The sequence below is a fragment of the Podarcis muralis genome, chromosome 7, assembly GCF_964188315.1.
Source record: "Podarcis muralis chromosome 7, rPodMur119.hap1.1, whole genome shotgun sequence".
Lineage (NCBI taxonomy): Eukaryota > Metazoa > Chordata > Lepidosauria > Squamata > Lacertidae > Podarcis > Podarcis muralis.
In genome coordinates this window covers 73,445,995-73,465,453 of record NC_135661.1, presented here as the reverse complement: position 1 = coordinate 73,465,453, position 19,459 = coordinate 73,445,995, and the positions used below count along the sequence as shown (strand labels likewise).

Below are 19,459 nucleotides of genomic sequence, written 5' to 3'. Positions count from 1 at the left end.
AAATTCTAACCCTACCTTGATCAGGAATTTAGGGAGTCTTGCACCTACAAACTCATAGCAATACATAACTTGCTTGGTATTGCTTTCATTGACTGACAGAGGATTTCAGCCATGGGCCTCTCCTGTCCCAGCTGTGCCAGAAGTTGCCAGGGACCAAACCTGGGACCTTTGTTAGTTTTTCTATACTTTTCCTGCCGCAAGTGTCCAACGCCCATTTCAAAAAAGAGAACCTAAGAATTTCTCTGCCAGGCTAACTGTTCTCAGTGTTCTCAAGTTCCTCTTTGAAACGTTCTGCCCCTCCAAGTTGGCACAATATTCTGGGCAAATTATGTGAATTAATGTCCGTGAAGGAGCCACGGCCTTTGTCTCACCGCTCTCCTAGCCGTGCAGAACAAAAAAATAAAAGTCTGGGTTGTGGTTTCTTTCGTTCCTCATTTGCTGCTCTGGGTTCGGTTACCGTGTCGTCATTTTACAGAGGAGCCTGTTACTTCTAAGGGAGTACGCCATCAAAGTTTGAAACACACACACACGCCGATGGACTCGACGTATATATACCCACACACTCAGAAATGTAGGAACACGTGCCCATGACTCACACCGCTCCCCAGGGCCAGGAAGTGGCAAGAGGAGGAAATGACTATTGGGGCCTTTCGCTCGCTTGCAGATGCCCGGCAAACAGAACGCCTGGTGGACTGTAGCATCCGCCATGAAGGTGAGTGATTCCCCCCCTCCAACTCTCCAGCATAGACCACCCAGCTCTCCCCTTTTTTTTTGTCATAAGAACCTTTTCTCCCCCTGCATCCTGTCTCTGGAACAATTTGCCGGCCAGAAAAAAATTCCTACCAGGGATTAACCCTTTGGGGTGTTGGAGTTGCCAGAAGAACCAGACCCTCTGGCTCAGGGGAAATGAAAGCCACATGGCAAAAAAAAACAAAGCCCCAGAGTCGGGAGGAAGGGAGATGGTCTCAGCGGTCAGCGAAAGTCTTGGGATTTATAGTCCAGAATCCGGACAGGCAAGCAGACACTTTTTCCTAGTTTTCACCAGCTTGCCTTTTTCACTCCATCCTTGTTTGGAAGGGTTTATTTTTTACAGAAAACTTCTTTGCTCTACGGACTTTGCCTTATATAGTTAGCAAGCTGCCTGCCTGTGTGGCCAGGGATGTCCAGCTTTCAAAGCCGTGGTTTTCAGAAGCAGAAGTCTGAGACCGGCCGGAAAGCATCAGACTTTTGGAGTTTTGGCATGTGTGCGTGTGTGACTGCGGGAGAGAAACAAACAAACAAAAAGAATTAGGTTTCCCCGAGACAAAGCTGAAAGCATGGGGAAGGTTGTCCGTTTTGGTGATGTTGGGACTACAGTGGATTGGAAAGGATCCAGGAGGAGAGGCTTCAAAAATAAACACCCCAAGCCAGGCTTGGGATGCAGATGGAGTGAGAGCCCCCCCCCCACTAGGTTTTTGGTAAACTCCCAATAGGCTCCTTTGTAGGACGTTGGCGGGCTGACAGCTCAAAGCTGCCTCCTCAGACGGCTGCATCATGGCTCTCACATCCTTTGGAGCAGTGTGAGCACAAGCCACAAGGTCTTCGGCAGTTGGAGGGGAAATGCCTGTATATTTCCAGCTCCACAGACGGGATGTTGAGAGGCCTCAAAACCTCAGCAGAGCTTCTGAATCTAAAACAGTGGCGGACAACATGTAGGGTTCTTTCTCTCTCTGGGTGTGGTGCTTGTATTGTTGCTTTATTCCCTGAGGCCTTTTTATCAATTATTTTCAAAATAGTGGACGTGTGCTGTGGGGCAGGACATTTCATTTGTATTTGGTGCTGCTGCAGTGAAATCTTAAAACTTGGGCAGGAGGGAGAGGTACCGGTAATTGAATTTGTTTATGCTGTTACAGGAGAATACATTTCCCCTATACTCTGTGGCCGTTTTACTGGGAGATCTAAATTGTTGTTATCATAGTCCCATATGTTAAAGTTTATATTGCTAAAGTTGCTAAAGTTTATATTGATGTATCTACTTGTTATCAGTGCTGGTCTAAAATGTGAGGTTTTTTTATTTTTTTTAAAAAACTGTTTCTTTTGTAATGGACTTTTATATTTGTGGGCTGTTGTGAACCGCTTAGCGATTACAGTGGTACCTCAGGTTAAGTATTTAATGGAGGTCCATTCTTAACCTGAAACTGTTCTTAACCTGAAGCACCACTTTAGCTAATGGGGCCTCCTGCTGTCGCCGCGCCGCCAGAGCACAATTTCTGTTCTCATCCTGAAGCAAAGTTCTTAACCTGAAGCACTATTTCTGGGTTAGCAGAGTCTGTAACCTGAAGCGTATGTAACCTGAAACGTATGTAACCCGAGGTACCACTGTATCTTTGAAATATAAAGTGCTGTATAAATTAGCAGAGGAAAGAAATAACAAAAAATCAGTTTTAAACATGCACAAGATGGCATTTATTTGTTTAAAGAAACATATATACTCTGCTTTTCACTTCATCTGGGTCTCAAAGCAGGTTATACAGAATAAAAATGTAAGATCTACAAACTTCAAAACGTAGTTTAGAAACGTTGGAGGAGCAAGCATCAGAACAACACTCATAGTGCAAAAACCTCCTGAAATAAAACAGTTCTAACTTGCTGCCTGAAAGTTAGTGGGGACAATTCTAATGTGAAATTATGAATGTGTACACACTCTCCCTTTAAAGCCTGTTTGAAGCACCTTCTTTCCCTCAAAGAATTCTGGCCACTGTAGTTTGCTAAGGGGTGCTGGGAGTTGCAACTCTGTGACTACGGTAAACTACCGTGCCCAGAACTCTTTGAAGGAAAGTACGTCTTCCAAAGGCATTTTATAGGTATAGAGAATACACAGCGTAAGTTGCCTGTTAAGCCACTGCAACGCTCAGGGTTGTATCATTCCCCCCCCCCCCCGGTTGGTGGCTATATTTATCTCTGTTGTATGAAAAATAACATGGGAGTTGATCAGAAGCTGGGGAAACGACAGAACCCTGAGTCTGATTCTATGGCTTAAAGAAGCTATGGCCAACAGTGAAAATAATGAAAATAAATGGCAATAGATCTAGAGAAGGCTGTGTGCTTTTTATAGAATTAGATCCTGGTTCATTGGAATGCTAAATGCATAGTAGTAGTAGTAGTAGCATCATTGAATCTTCTACAGTCCATCAATCAAGCCTCACCACAAGAGCAATGAACGCACGTGCCCAGACACATGCCTCTCAAACACTGGTATGGTTTCCTTGGCCTCTGTAAGGGTAATTGATTCAGCGTTTTGTTGGCTGGGGGATCTGTGCATCAGTTCCAGCTGTGACTCTGTCCTGTTTTGGTTCACACAGTGGAGAAGCAGTTGCTACTCAGAGCATTCAGTGTTGGTGCTATGGGGCACAATCTGAACTAGGGTCATGATGGCTGAATTTGTGTCTTTTCCAGCTCTTTGTCTTTCTGCTGCTTGTCTGTGTGAGCCTCAGAGGTCCTGTAGATGCTCAAGGTAAGATTCTCCCTCTTCAGTGTGTTAGTCCAGGTGTGCATTCAAACTCCTGCCTCCATGACATTAACCAGTTGTGAGTTCACACCCCCAAAGTTCTCTATGAGCTGCAGCCTTTCCACCTTAGCACCTAGGCGTTTTGAACTACAGTTCCCACCATCCCCAACTAGTATGGCCAGAGAAGAAGGGAGCTGTAGTCCAACATTATATGGAAGGCATCAGATTGGGGAAGGCTGCCCTAGCAGAAGTGCACAAGTCATCTGGAGTTATGGTTTAGCAAATCCATCATTTCTGCCCATTGCCTACATTGGTTGGGGCTTATGGGAGGTGAGGTCTAACAGCACCTACAGACAGTGGCGTAGCATGGGGGGTGCAGGGGGGGCCGGCCTCACCGGGCGCAACATCTGGGGTGTGTGTGCTCGCACTCGCAGCTCTCTGCCCCTACCTGGGTCACTCACTCAGAGTGAGCGTTAGGGGGCGCAAATTACTTGCCTTGCCCCGGGTGCTGACAACCCACGCTACGCCACTGCCTACAGAGCACCCTGTTGCCTAACCCTGGTCTGGAGACACAAGTGGCCTCCTAGAATATGGAAGCCATCCTTTCCCACTTTGCCCATCAGCCAGCAGATTTCAACATTAGTGCCACCCCTATCTTTTGGAGACAAATGACTGGGACATTTGGGCAAACGTAGCGAAGAAATACTGTTGTGAAATATTTTCCCCTGCCAATTAAAAATAATTATCCTCAAATAAGGCAAAACATATGCCGGCATTTCCGAGAATCCAGAAATGCCATGGCGACTGTTTCTCAGCCCAGTCATCCCTTCCTGCATGTGCTGCGGAGGCAGAGCAACAGACCCTCCAGCTGCTTGGGCGCTTTCAGTCGCTGCAAATTGCAACAAGCTGCTTAAGGGAACTGCCAAGAGCGGTGACTTCCTCTAAGCTTAGCTTCCATTATCTGAATGTGTCAATAAAGGTGCTCCAAGCTAGGTTTTGGCCTTGAAATAGGCACTGATCCTTCTGGAAGGACCTCCTCAGACGGTGCTCCTGGTGGTTTTCGAGTTCTGTAATCCAGATTGAGGGAGAACAAAAGCTAATCTTCCCTCCCCCTCCCCTTTTTATTAAAATTACCTGGTCTGGAGCCCACAGCTAATTCTTCCCTGGTCTCCTCACTGGCCCAAATAGGATTAATTTAGCCAGCTAGCCCTGATGATCATCTAATGTTTATTGGATGGATTTCCCCCCTAAATTGATTTTGAATTCTGAACTTATTGTTATTCATGTTTTATACTGTATTTTATGCTGTTTTTGTTGCATCAATTAAGTGTTTTTAATTTGTTTTTAGCCGCCCTGAGCCCAGGTTTCTGAAATGGGAAGGGCAGGGTATAAATAAAAATTTATTTATTATTAAATAAATGACGTGTGAGAACAAATCATTAAAGTTCAGGGAATGCCAATTGTGGGGTGTAACATCACTGAAGCAGTCAAATACAACATTTCCTGTTTGCCCAGAGTGGACACACAGGAGAATGGTGCTCCAGCCAGGAGGACTTCCTGTCACACCTGTGTGACCAGATAGATGGGTATGACCCTAGCAGACCCTATAAAAGGGCTAGTCACGCAGCCATCTTCCTCTTTTGGCCATTTTGCTCTTTTGCTGCTTTTTTTGCTCTTTTACCATCATCCGCAGGCTCTTAGCCAGCAGCACGTGGCTCATCCTTTCAGAGGGTGTAAGCCGAAAGGTAGGCTTCTTTTCTCTACAACTGTAAATGTAACTACAAGATGAAGCCTGCCTTCAGGACACTACTGTGAACTGAATGTAAGCAAACTTTACTGTTACCTTTAATGAAGACTGTTGTATTATTATTTTCAGAGGGAAACATAAGAGGAAACTGACCAGGAACAATCCAGGCTGGACAAGCCAGACTAGATTGCTTAACTCAAATGATTCTCACAAATCCATCAGCTAGCTTCCAGCACTGTGCAAGGGAAGTGCTCTGCTACTTACTCATAAGCGTGAGCGAGGAGAGATAATATTTAAACACATATATCCTCTCCTACCTTTCCTCAAGGGACGCGGGTGGCACTGTAGGGAAAACCTCAGTGCCTAGGACTTGCCGATCGTAAGTTAGCGGTTCGAATCCCCATGGCAGGGTGAGCTCCCGTCGTTCGGTCCCAGCTCCTGTCAAGCTAGCAGTTCGAAAGCATTCTTAAGTGGAAGTAGATAAATACGGACCACTTTACAGCGGGAAGGTAACGGCGTTCCGTGTGCGGCGCTGGTGCTGGCTCGCCAGACGCAGCTTCGTCACGCTGGCCACGTGACCCGGAAGTGTCTTCGGACAGCGCCGGCTCCCGGCCTCTTGAACGAGATGAGTACGCAACCCTAGAGTCGGTCACAACTGGCCTTCGGGCAGGGGTACCTTTACCTTTCCTCAATATTCGCACACCAATATGGTCCCCTGCTGAAGTTTGGGACTACATCTCCCATCAGTGCCCACCACTGGCCATGTTGGCTGATGGGGATTGTAGTCCAAAAATGTTGGATACCCCTGTTTTAGTTCTTAAGTTTTATCTTGTAGCTGTTACTTTATGTTACTTTATGCTATTTTGAAACCAATCAAGTGCCTTTATTTATTATCGTTGCAAAGTGTTTGCGGTGAGGAAAGCAGAGAGATGTAGTAATGCCTTGCCATGTTCAATTGCATGGGCTGACTTGAAAACATTGCTGAAAAACACCTGGAGGATGCAGACCATGGCTGGCTTCTGCCTAGAGAGCAGGGAGAAGCTGGATTCAGTTTACAATTAAAGGCAAACTTAACTGATTCATATTTTCTGAAACAATATGGGAACCAAAACACAGCCATCTTTCAAAATTCGCATTTCTCTTGATTTTGCAACGCAGTTCTCCAGCCAAGTATCATGAACAAAAATCTCAGCATAGAAGCCTGCTGGATGGTATTGGGCCAGTCACTTAGTCTACCTCACAGGGCTGTTGCAAGGATAAAATGGAGTGCAGGGGGTGGGAGAACCACTTCTGCAAGCTTCTTGCAGAAAGCCTAGGATAAACATGTACAAAAGAAAGATTTTGCTGTTCATGCACAGAAAGGACTTCAACCCACTGCATTCTTGCTTTCATTCCAGCAAATGAAATGGATCTTGGGTTTGGATTTTGCTGAGAAGCATGCACTTTCAAACAAAAATTTGTGCATTTCCCTTTTGGTCAATCATCAACAACTTTAAGTCTGAAAACCAGTCTTTGTTTTGTTGAACGCAGCCCTTGGCCCTTAAGACTTTAGATTTTGCTTAAACTGATGTCAGCCAGTTGGTTGGACTCCAACTCCCATCATCCCTGACCTTTGGCCATGCTGACTGTGGATGATGGGAGTTGGAATTGAACAACATCTGGAGGGGCCCCAGATTCCCTAGCTATGCTGACACATCATCAGGCTATCTCTGCATGCTCAGAAGGATATTTATGTGAGCTTGTGGCTTTGGTTCCAGGTACCTCATCCCCACTTGTGGGGCAGGAGGCAGATGGCAACAGAGCCACAACTGAGTCCTTTTTGCCTTCCACAGGTAAGTTTTGTTTGTTTTGTTATTTAGTCATGTCTGACTCTTCGTGACCCCATGGACCAGAGCACGCTGCGGACTCCTGTCTTCCACTGCCTCCCGTAGTTTGGTCAGACTCATGTTGGTAGCTTCGAGAACACTGTCCAACCATCTCGTCCTCTGTCGCCCCCTTCTCCTTGTGCCCTCCATCTTTCCCAACATCAGGGTCTTTTCCAGGGAGTCTTCTCTTCTCATGAGGTGGCCAAAGTACTGGAGCCTCAGCTTCAGGATCTGTCCTTCCAGTGAGCACTCAGGGCTGATTTCCTTAAGAATGGATAGGTTTGATAGGATAGGACAAGTAAGTTTTACAGTTCTGCAAATGACTAGCCATACCTGGACCTTCCCAAAAGGCGTGGTGATGCATTCATAATGCAGCCAAACAAACAAACACCAAATCACTTTGCTGCCAACATCTGCCTGCCCCTTCAAAAGCACTCACGTTCTTTCTTAGTTAAAGGTCAGCAGTATCAGTTTTGAACCCCATGCCCCTGGGAGGGAAATAAAGCTAATGTAGTATGTGTGACTTTGAACAGAGAAAAATAGCAGGCAGGGCAAGGGTTAAAGGCTCCCTCCCGATGTTCCTTCTCTATTCTAAATTCCCCTCTCCCAAAGCTGCTTTTCATTTTATTAAAAATAAAAATAAATGCAACCAACAATGGTGCAGTGTTGTAATTTTAGACTCTTAACTAAATAGTCTTCTGAGGAGGACCGTCTTCTTCTTCTTCTTCTTCTTCTTCTTCTTCTTCTTCTTCTTCTTCTTCTTCTTCTTCTTCTATTACATTTATTACCAGTCATTACAGTACCATCATACATCATATAAAAGAATAAATAGATAAGGAGGAAGTGTAGGTGTTCGTTTCAAGGGTTAAGCTAATACTTTATTGAAATATACTCAGAGTCGAGTGTGGATTTCATGCTCTTTATTCAGTTCATAGTAGTGAGGAATGTGGTTGTTTCCCCGAACTGTCTGCGTTATATACATTATTTACATAAAGGGCCCCACGTGATTGGCTAATTCCGGGATTCTCCTGTAGGCCAATCAGGTTGCGGATTCACTTCCACCTGGAGTTGGATTGGGTGGCTCCTGCGGACCAATCAGACTGCTGCATTCTGGATCCTATTCTTCTAGGACCAATCAGACTGCTGCAATTTGGATCCTATTCAACTCAGTACATAACATTTATATTAGAGCCGAAGGCAGGAAGGGTGGGGAGATGGCAAGTAATAAGAAACTTGACCTCCTTTACTGAGCACAGTAAGAAAAACTTGCTGTTCCCAAATAAATACCATGGCTTTACAAAGCATTGAAATGATTGACTATTTGGATTTTTCTGATTATCTATGGCTAGAATTAATTTTATTACTTATACTTGCATTTATCATTTCATTACCTTGCATATATACCAAATGCAATTTACAATGCTTCCCCGTCCTCCTAAAGCTTTGTGGGTTTTGTTTACATGTAAAGAAAGTGAAATCTGGAATGTTACAAGTCTTGGTTTCACAACTGATTTGCACTTCAAGGGGAAAATACCTTGGTACATTTTTGTTTCAGTTGCTTGTCAACTTTGTTACGGCTGCTTGTTGATTCTAACTGTGGACTTGCAACTTGCAAAACATACCTAATTTATAACAACATATATATTGTTGCACGCAACCCCAACTGGTTTCCTTAAAATGAGGGACAGTCTTTAGAAGACATGGTTTATTTACACATATTGACAACCTAAGCCTATGATGGAGGAGCTCACCGCATTAACACCACAAGAAGATATTTCTTCTCCCATAGCCGACGCCTGGGATTCATGCAGAAAACAAATTGCAAGGTGATGTGGAAATGTGGGAGAACTGAACTTAAGATTTGGAAAAGAAGACACCAGGAGAACCTGAAAAATGGCCCGCGGTTTTTGGAAGGTTCTTGAAACACTATGAAAGTCTGCAGAACTTGTTTGGCCAGAGGCATAAATGGGATGTGTGTAAAAACCACCAGCTTCAATTTGTTTTTATAAAGACACAGGAGTTCTGCCCTCCATGTTGACATCTGGCCAGCTGCAATCTGTAGTAGCAGTGTAGCACTCGAGGAAGAGGACTTGCAGATCTTTCTAACCCAACATTTCTTCTCTATATCCTGGTCTTCTATAGCAGAGGAGCCAGAGGCTGAAAGTATGACGGCAAGCCCTCAGAATTTCCAGCAACGAGAGAATGCATCACTAGGAGGTATGTGGCTGAGAACATCTTTGGGTTGGAATCCTTCCATAATTCCATGGATATTTGTGCAAGATAAATAAGACAAGACCAGAACGTCTAACTGCAAATATTGTCAAATTTAAAAGGATGTTTAATTCCCCCCTATTGGCATGAAGGATGACTACACACACACACACACACACACACACACACACACACACACGGAAATACATAGGGCTCCTCTAGACTGGAGCGGGTTTTTCTTTTTTGTGGTTGTGTTCTGCAGCATACCACTGTTGCAAAAAAAATTGCAATAGTGGTAGATTTATACTGGACCATCCACACACCATTCCAATTTATTAGTTGTGCTGTGGTGCTCACAAAACAAGCTCACAAAACCTCCCTGAAAACAAATCAGAATGAATGTTAATACCCAACACCGTCTAATCTCCCGGTAGCAAAATCAGGATGAATGCTCAAGAAACCACTTGCCTGGAAGCATTCCAGGAAGGGAAAATCCTTAGATAACATTTATGCTTGTGTGTTGCAACCGGGGTGGGGAACTTGTGGTCATCCTACAGATGTTGCAGGACTTCAACTCTCACCAGCCCCAGCCAGCATGGCCTGTGTTTGGGGCCCTAAACGGCCTTGGTCCAGTATACCTGAAGAAGCGTCTCCACCTCCATCATTCTGCCCAGACACCGAGGTCCAGTGCCGAGGGCCTTCTGGCAGTTCCCTCGCTGTGAGAAGCCAAGTTACAGGGAACCAGGCAGAGGGCCTTCTCGGTAGTGGCACCCGCCCTGTGGAACACCCTCCCACCAGATGTCAAAGAGAACAACAACTACCAGACTTTTAGAAAACATCTGAAGGCAGCCCTGTTTAGGGAAGCTTTTAATGTTTAATAGGTTGTTGTATTTTAGTGTTCTGTTGGAAGCCGCCCAGAGTGGCTGGGGAAACCCAGCCAGATGGGCAGGGTATAAATAAATTATTATTATTATTATTATTATTATTATTATTATTATTATTATTTTTTTGTTGTTGTTGTTGTTGTCGTCCAACAACTGGTCAGGTGGGTTCAGGCTCACCATTCCCACAGCCTGTGTGTGAGTTGTAAATCATGACGTAATAGTGAAAATTGCCTACCCAAATTCTCCACCCTTGTCCTGAGCAGAGGGGGGATATTTCAGTCGGTAGAGCACGAGACTCTTAATCTCAGGGTCATGGGTTTGAGCACGTTGGGCAAAAAGATTCCTGCACTGCAAGGGGTTGAGCTAGATGGCCCTTTGGGTCCCTTCCAACTTGACAATTCTCCATGGATGGGGCAGAATTCTCCCAACAGTTGCCCCTGGCAACCTCAGTTCCTCAAGCCCGTCGAATAAGGCATAAGACATTCTTCCCAATAGCTTTTGGGGTAGGGTGACCATTTTTTGGGTGACCCCAAAAAGCTGCTGGGCAAAGGGTCTTATGTTTTGCCAATGTCTCACCATTATCAAACAAACCAGGCCATTATCAGCCTTTTGGTTCTTCATGACCCACCCCCAGCGAGCCATTGCCAGACTGGTCTCATGAGGAAGCTAGCAACATCAGAACTGGCAGGAAAGTTGTAGGGCCAGGAGACTGAAATGATCTACAAGGGGATTTCATCCTAGCTCCAATGTAACACTCTTCTCTTAATATGCAGTAGAAGAGACATCTGTAGCTGAAATGGAGACAACTAAAGGCATCGCCCCTAGCAGTGTGAGCTTCACCAGTGCTGCAGGTGAGCATAAGAACCATGGACCACCCATGAGGGGAGGTGGGCAGAGAGAGGGAACAATCAGAAAGAGTTTGCTTTGCCACATCCAAAAGAATGGAACCAGCTCACCTGTCTCCTTCTGCGTTTTCTTTTCCAGAAGTTACCCAAGCTCAACAGCCATCTGTAGACCAGAGGAGGAGAACAGGTATGTAGAAGGCAAAAGACAAATCCATGTTCCGCGTACAGAAGTTGAGGGACTGGAAGATGAACCTTAATTCAACACCAACAACAGAATAGTGTCCTTTAAGTGAGGGCAGCAGGATAATTATGAGGGCGCAGGACAGGCTATGTGGCACACACAGTTCCTGCCCCAACCAAAGGCTATGGCCAGTGGTTCAGGAAGGTGCCCTTTGCCAGTATTTGCTGCTTGAGCAGTCCCCTCATTCTGCTCTCCTGCCATTAATCCCCATATTACAGGAATATAATTTTTAAGTACACAAACTTCTGCAAATATCAGGGATTTTGCCAAGACGAAACCAATGCCTTCAAGGAACTGCAGGCCAGCGGTGGGCAGGGCTGGAGTTAAAAGTGGGTGGGGCCAGAAGCAAAAGTGGGCAGTCACGGGTGTGACTCTCACTTCCGTACAGAAGGCTATAGCCCAGCCACACAAAAGCTAGAGATTTCCTCATGCACTGCAAACACTTTTCTCCATCCTTCCGCCAGGCAAGCAAGAGGCATTATCACATTTCAAGGACACATCTGAAGCAGACAAAGTACTTATGCAGGGTGCAGAGCAGGGGCGGGGTGGGGTGTGGCCTAGGAGAGGGCCAGATTGAGGGGCTTGGAGGAGCACATTTAGCCTGTAGGTCTGAGTTTCCCCACCTCTGCTGTAGCAGGAGGAGCAGACATGACCTCTCCTTCCCCATAATGGCAAGCCAGGCTTATTTCTCAACTATCTCACATTCCTTCTTTTTTAACAGATGTTTGGAAGGTAGATTACCAAGAGAATGTTTTCCATTATGGTGAGTCTCAACAAGCTGGAAACAGACCATTGTGTTGCATGCCACCCCCATCTCCGAGCGGTGGGGATTCTAGGGGTTCCAGGTGCTAATCCAGGCCTTGTGTTTCCTTTTGGGAATGAGGCACAGCAGAAACTGTGGTGTCTTTATCATATATGGTTTGCTTACACATGTATACAACCTGAGCCTACACTGGAAGGGTTCACAGCATTAATAGCCCAGAAGAGTCTTGTTTCTCCCATAGCCACAGCCTTCGATTTAAACAGAAATGAAACATTTCCCTCTGATCCTCCCTCCAGTTTGTTGCTTTACTTCTAGGTTACATCACTGCAAACTCAACTCCAGACTCAGGCTTTGTCTTTCTAACTATCTCTGATATCACCCATTTGTCTTCTCGCAAAGAGCCCCCTTCTTTTGTTCTCTTAATGGCCCATCACCCAGGTGATCACCCCAGCACAGGAAGCCAGCCTGGCTTATATTTTAACACTTGCTGAATCCAGGGGTTAGAAGGATCTCGCAGACAGCCTACTTCCTCCTCCTCAAACTCATAACAATAGATACTTTTTCAGATACTTAAAAGGGGCTTTCAGTGAAAGTTGGTTTCTCCTGAGATGTTTACTCATCTCACTATTGTCATCCATTAAGAGGTAATGCAGACCTTCGCACCTTTGGAAAACTTGCACAACTCATCTGAACAGAGGAGACAGTGGGACAAAAGAAATAGGGGTGTACACCATAGGAAGAAGTGCTTCTCTCTTTTGAGCTCTCTTAAATTCCATTATCTGGTTGTGTACACAGTACACCTTTGAAACACATTTGAGTACATTTCCGCGCCTCAGATAATTCTGGGTACCAGTTTGTCAAGAGTTGCTGGGAACTGCAACACTGTGAGAGATAAATTATGGTGCCCAGAATTCTTTGAGGGAAAGAATGTGCTTTGAAATTTCCTTAGAAGAATAGTTTTCACATAGCTGTAGCCAACATTCCCTGGTCACTGAGCATGCTCAGATTTCACTGGCCTGTTTAGGGTTTGCTCACCCCTACATTCTTTTTGTATTTATGGAAACCTTGGGGGTTCTCCCAAACCTCCTTGATCTTCTTGTTTGTGGCTAGAGCAGTTTTGGCTACTTAAAGAAACAACACTCATCTCCCAACTCTGGAAACAGAGTGAAGGAATGGCGATGTACCCATTCCTGTTTACACCCAGTGCACTCCAACTGCTACTTTGGCTTACATTGTGTGTACATCATTTCCCAAAAGAATAAGAGGTGTGCTGGCTGCAGATTAAACAGGAGTGTGTACACTGTTGCACGTGGCTTTTTCAGGGGGAACTCACAGGAACACAGTAGAACTAGGGAGGGTTTCATGGTGAGTTCCGGCACTTCTTTTTCTAGGGGGGGGGGGAAGCACTGCTGTTGTACTATATTTTGGTTCCTTCCTGCTCCCCACCAGCTTTGATCCTAATTGAGAAAAAGAACAAGCTTGCTGTATTTTGAGCTGCTAATTTGTACACAGCTTTAGTGTGTACAGTGGTGCCTCGGGTTACATACTCTTCAGGTTACATACGCTTCAGGTTACAGACTCCGCTAACCCAGAAATAGTGCTTCAGGTTAAGAACGTTGCTTCAGGGTGAGAACAGAAATCGTGCTCTGGCGGTGAGGTGGGAGCAGGAGGCCCCATTAGCTAAAGTGGTGCTTCAGGTTAAGAACAGTTTCAGGTTAAGTACAGAACTCTGGAACGAATTAAGTACTTAACCTGAGGTACCACTATACTTCAGGTTTGCATTAAATGCCTGCTTTTCTTCATACCCTTGCAGATTACTATTCCCTGCGCAAAGGGGGCTTGATAGCTGCTGCCATCCTCTTCATCCTTGGCATTCTCATTCTCACCTGTAAGTATGAGCAACTGGGATGAGTGGAGCTGCTTTGAGTTCTCTCCCTAAATGTGGGTGGCAAAAGAGTGGAGAAGTAGAAGAAGAATAATTGTGCCTGGATATTCACATAATCGCCCCTCTCCTCTCCTCATCTGAGACTTTATTAAGGGCTCATCCACACTTTGCTTGTCCCAAGCCTAAAAAGCACAAGACCATGCAGTTTTCCACATGTCCCATTCTTTCTAGACACAGGTCCAAGTGGTTTTCTGTTCGCCCTGCTGCCTTCCCTGGGAAAACCTGCTCTTTACCACTGAATCGGAGCAAATAGCAATCCACGGAAAACCTGGCTGACGTTTGCTTCGATTAAGCAGTAAAGAGCAGGTTTCCCAAGGGGAAATGGCGGGGGAAGTCAAAGTGTAGACAAGCCCTAAGTAATAAGTGCATGACTTTTAACTGGGATCTGCAAAACTCAAAGCAAATCCTGCACTCAACAGCTGCTTAGAGGCACTGTGCTTCCTCCAGCCCTGCCCACCCGCATGCTAATAGTATGCCTTTTGTATCTGGCAGCAGGATCTGGTAGATCTTAGGAGGGGGCTAGAGAGGGGAGGCTGAAGGGCTGGGTTCAGAAAATGGGCCTTAACTCTAGGAGGAAGAGTTCAGAAAACAGTTTGTTCTCTCTCCGCTTCCAGGTGGGAAACATGGAAAATCTCGATGCAGAGGGAAGAAGCGGACAAGGTGAGCGACACCTTCCCACCCACCCATTCCTGTTTCCTTATCTCTAATTAATTCCATCTTGTGAAAGTCCAAATGCTGGAATATGAATGCAGCCTACGTATTTGTAATTAAGGTGTCACTATTTGTGGGAGGGATCAAAATGCATACTGGAACTTTGGGGCTGCCTGCACACTAATCTTATATTTATCTAGATTGATTCTAGATGTACAAGGGTGGTTGGGGCTACTTGATATGCATTTGAAAACTCTCCCCTTCATTAGGTTATCCAAGCCTTTTCTCCCTGCCCATACCCCAGGTGAAAAAAGAAGAAACTGGTGATTGTCATCTTGTTCACTGGTCCACCAACGCTGTAATTGGTCGGGGTGGGGGGAGACACCCATCTCCCCGTTGCTGGAACCATCTGCATCTGTTTTTTTAAATGATCAGGAAGTGAAAAATCAGTCTGCAACAAGCTTTTATTTTCAGAATGAAAGCAGTTTCTCAAGAAGCGCAAAGAAATCCACAATCGATCTAGATTGTGCATGGATTTTGCAGCAAAGGCAAGCCCTCGGTCTCCATTGATTCTAGAATGAGTTGGCTTGGCCCTGATTTCTGCTCCCCAATGGACACCCATAACCACTGGGTGCAACATTATCTAACATTGCTGCACACAGATCAGAGCAAAAGCTCGTTAAATAGCCAATGCCATCTCATCTCCCTGTAAACAAATCAGGAGGCATGTTCAATGAAATGGCTGCTTGAAAGTGCCTGAACCTCTGTGTATGCTTTGTGCAAGAGAATCAGGATGAATGCTCAGTAAATAGATCACCCCGAGGAGCCTAACGTGTATTCTCATATTCCTTGCCCTGATCCCTGTTTCCTTCCTTTACAGGAACTATGACGTGACTCCAGCCTGAAGCCATCTCCTATCCTCTGGAGGACTGCACTGATTGGAAGGAGCAGGGTGGGGTGGGTGGGGCTGCTTTGATTGACAGATCTGCTTTGACAGATCGTAATGTAACCTGTTATCCCCCAATAGGGGAGCACTCCCTTAGCTCCCCCACCCCAAACCCATCCATCCTCTGCCTGACACATCCTGGTTTGTCCTCCATTTGCTCCCACAACCTCCGTCCATTTTTCTTGGCCTACAAGAAGCGTTGCCTTTTCTCGTGTTACAACTGCAACAAAAGTCGTGTTTTCATTACATTAAACCAGCCTCGCTGTAGAACAAGAACATTTGTGAATTCTTTGTTCTTTCCCTTGTGCATCCTGAGGCCGGGGAGGGAGATGCTGCCTGGATCGGAGGGCCTGGCTGTCGACACTCCAGGCCAAGAAAAACCCTATGGTCCTCCATCTGCGCCAAGAAGGCTCAAATTCTGTACTTGCAATACATTTTTGGCTTGGCTTGTTTTTTCTACGTTTGCTGGCTATATTGGATTTCATGCTTTCGCTGGCGTCTTATATGCAGCCATGTTCTAAGAGAAGTCATCGTGCCAGAGGGATATTGCTGCTCCCAGTGCCATGAACTGTCAGCAAAATATTCATGGTGTTGCAACTGGCTCCATTTACTTGTGAGGACCCAATTTCCTGGCTTTGTAAAGACCAACATTACATTGCTGCTGCTTTTTTTTGTTTTTTTGTTCTTTGGAGAGAGAGTGAGAGAGTGATATTGTTTATTTTAAATAGATTTTATTTGATTTTACAAAATGATTCACACAATAATATCATTACAAGTATTAAAATTTGCATATGATTCTTCTGATTTCTCAAGACTTCCCTCCTTCGCTCCGTGGGTTCTTTAAATAACTTTTTTTTTAAATAAAACACCCCTGTATATTATAAGTCCATCTAATTTACCATCCTCAATTATATCCAAAATCTCTGTATCATTGTCAAGAGTTATTTAAAGCCTGCCAAAGAGTTCAAGTGTTTACAGTGGTCTTTCAAATGCAATATAAATTTGTTCCATTCCTTGCTGAAATTTTAATTCTCCTGATTTCTGATTTTCCCAGTTAATCTTGCCATCTCTGCATAGTCCAATAATTTCATCTGCCAGTCCACCCTAGTAGGTAACTTGTCGTCTTTCCAACTCTGGGCAAGAATCATCCTTGTGGTTGTTGTAGCGTACATAAACAGTCTTTTTAGTTCCTTCGGTATCTCTGCACCTAAAAGGCTTCTAGCTTTTTAACAAAAGTTATTTTAAACATTTTTTTTTCCAGTTCATTATATATAATTTCCCAGAATTCCGTTATCACTTTACAGTTCCACCACATATGATAAAATATGCTGCTGCTGCTTATGTTTGTTTTCTTAATCACTTTTATTATTTATTCGCTTCCATTATTACTGCATTTCTATCCTCCCCAGAGCTCAAGGTGGCATCTAGATCATTCTCATAACAACTATGTAAAGCAGATGAGGCTGAGAGACAGCGACTAGCCCAATATCACCCAGTGGGTTTCATACCTGAGTGGGGATTTTAACCTTGGTCTCCTCCATCTTCATCCAGCACTCTAAACATCCAACGCTGTGAACAAAGGAGCTGCAGAAAGAAAGCAACTGACTATGTGGGTTTTTGGGTTTTTTGATGCAGGAAAATGCATCCCTCATGACTGGAGCACTCCCTCTTGAGGCTGTTTGAGAAAGCACCACTTGAAGAATAGTGATAATTCCTTGCGAGAAGATGGGATATTTTGGTTACTTGACACCTTTTTGTCTCCCCCTGGTGGGAACAAGAAAAGGAGAAAGGATTTGGAAGTTCTCAAGAAATATCTTGAGAATATTTGTTGTGATTTAAATTCTGTAATAGCCTTTGAATAACCTCTGTAAACAATTTGTACAAAAAGAGAATGATATAATTGTCTGTACTTTAATATTAAACAAATGGACAAATTTATGCGAGAGGTTCCCATAGAACAAAATATGGAAAAGACGGGAAGTCTGACACATTGGAAGAAAATTTATTGTTAAAATGTTAGGGTTTTTTTTTATCAGTTTATTGGTGACAATGAACTCAACTTTATGTTGTACAGTTGTAAGTAAGTATAATAAAGCAAAATGAAATAAGAAAAGAAAAGAAAAGAAAAGAAAAGAAAAGGAGAAAGGTAGGATTTTAGCATACTCTTCAAAGTTAGTAGCAAAGGCGGGACTTTGTGCAGAAAATTTGCTCGCCTTACTGCCTGTGAAAAGGGTTGGGTTTATTTTATTTTAAGAATAATCTGACCAAGTAAATCCATTGTTGATTCCCAAACTGGGAGGGGTAGCTAATGCCACAGAAGACAGAATCGGGATTCAAGATGACCTTAACAGAGTGAAGAACTGGGCCAAACTGACTAAATGAATTTCAATAGGACCAAATGTTAAGTTTCTACACTTAGGCAGGAGTAACCAGCTGCACAAATATAAGATGGGGATACCTGGAATGCCAGTAATGAAAAGTACCGTACCTAGGGGTCTTAATAGACCACAAGCTTAACATGAGTCAACACAGCAGCAAAAAAAGCTAGTGCTATTCTAGGCTGCATCAACAAAAGTATAGTGTCCAGATCAAGGGAAGTAATAAGGTAAAGGTAAAGGTACCCCTGCCCGTACGGGCCAGTCGTGTCCAACTCTAGGGTTGCGTGCTCATCTCGCTCTAGAGGCCGTGAGCCGGCACCGTCCGAAGACACTTCCGGGTCACGTGGCCAGCGTGACTAAGCGGCATCTGGCGAACCAGCACCAGCACCGCACACGGAAACACCATTTACCTTCCCGCTAGAAAGCGGTACCTATTTATCTACTTGCACTTAAAAGTGCTTTTGAACTGCTAGGTGGGCAGGAGCTGGGACTGAACGACGGGAGCTCACCCCGCCGCGGGGATTCGAACCGCCGACCATACGATCGGCAAGTCCTAGGCACTGAGGTTTTACCCACAGCGCCACCCGCGTCCCTTAGGGAAGTAATAGTACCACTCTATTCTGCCTAGGTCAGACCACACCTGGAATACTGTGTGCAGTTCTGGGCACCACAATTTAAGAAGGATGTTGACAAACTGGAACGTGTGCAGAGAAGGGTGATGAAGATGATCAAGGGTCTGGAAACCAAGCCTTATGAGGAACAGTTGAGGGAGTTGTGTATGTTTAGCCTGGAAAAAAGGAAAGTGAGAGGAGATATGACAGCCATCTTCAAATATCCCAAAGACTGTCACATGGAAGAGTGCAAAAGCTTGTTTTCTCCTGTTCCAGAGGGCAGGATCTGAATCAATGGCTTCAAATTACCAGAAGGGAGATTCCGACTAAACACCAGGAGAAACTTCTGACAGTAAGAGCTGTTTGACAGTGGAAGGGTCTCTCTCAGGAAGTGGTGGACTCTCCTTCATCGAAGGTTTTTAAGCAGAGTTTGGATGGCCATATGTCATGGATGCTTTAGCTGAGATTCCTGCGTTGCAGGGGGTTGGACTAGATGACCCTCGGGGTCCCTTCCAACTCTACAATTCTATACTTCTAATGATAATAAGCACATTTATAAATTGCTACGCTGTGGTGTATTTGGTAAAAATGGAACAAAATATAGAAACACAGGCTCTAAATGCAATAAAATCAAGTTAAACTTTTTTTAAAAATCCCTACAAATGCCAGAAACAAGGAAACATCAGATATAAAACTGATTTTGCACAAATGACTAGCTTGCATTTCCGCGAAAGCTTTCCTAACCCAAATATGTCTTCAGTAGGTGCCTAAGCACCATTACGCTCGGCCCCTGCCTGATTTTGACTGGCAATTCATTCCAGAGAGCTGGAGCAGCAACACTGAAAGCCTCGATTCTCACACGGGCTAAGCGCGCCCCTGGGGCCA

General features: G+C 44.7%; 1 protein-coding gene across 5 annotated transcripts; it reads left to right on the top strand.

The window, feature by feature from the left end:
• The first annotated feature begins 502 nt into the window (after positions 1-502).
• On the top strand, positions 503-15,865 carry LOC114603559 (uncharacterized). Of its 5 annotated transcripts, none has more exons than XM_077932093.1 (10): positions 503-712; positions 3,436-3,493; positions 6,992-7,066; positions 9,242-9,316; positions 10,968-11,045; positions 11,179-11,226; positions 12,002-12,043; positions 13,857-13,931; positions 14,603-14,648; positions 15,520-15,865. In XM_077932093.1, the coding sequence occupies exons 1-10, from the start codon at positions 665-667 to the stop codon at positions 15,542-15,544; spliced, it is 570 nt and encodes a 189-aa protein (XP_077788219.1). In that variant the 5' UTR covers positions 503-664; the 3' UTR covers positions 15,545-15,865. The 5 variants fall into 5 exon arrangements, with proteins under 5 accessions (XP_077788219.1, XP_077788218.1, XP_077788217.1 ...); XM_077932092.1 differs by lacking the exon at positions 503-712 and adding an exon at positions 840-1,013 and having other exon boundaries at positions 9,245-9,316; positions 10,971-11,045; XM_077932091.1 differs by lacking the exon at positions 503-712 and adding an exon at positions 866-1,013 and having other exon boundaries at positions 9,245-9,316.
• Positions 15,866-19,459: the final 3,594 nt, after the last annotated feature.

Bases quoted from the DNA above. Each gene is read 5' to 3' on its own strand.
- LOC114603559 (XM_077932089.1), top strand. From the start codon at position 918: ATGGCAAAAAAAAACAAAGCCCCAGAGTCGGGAGGAAGGGAGATGGTC. The intron at 3,494-6,991 runs GTAAGATTCTCC...CTTTGGTTCCAG, and splicing joins AGGTCCTGTAGATGCTCAAG to GTACCTCATCCCCACTTGTG. The intron at 9,317-10,967 runs GTATGTGGCTGA...CTTAATATGCAG, and splicing joins AGAGAATGCATCACTAGGAG to TAGAAGAGACATCTGTAGCT.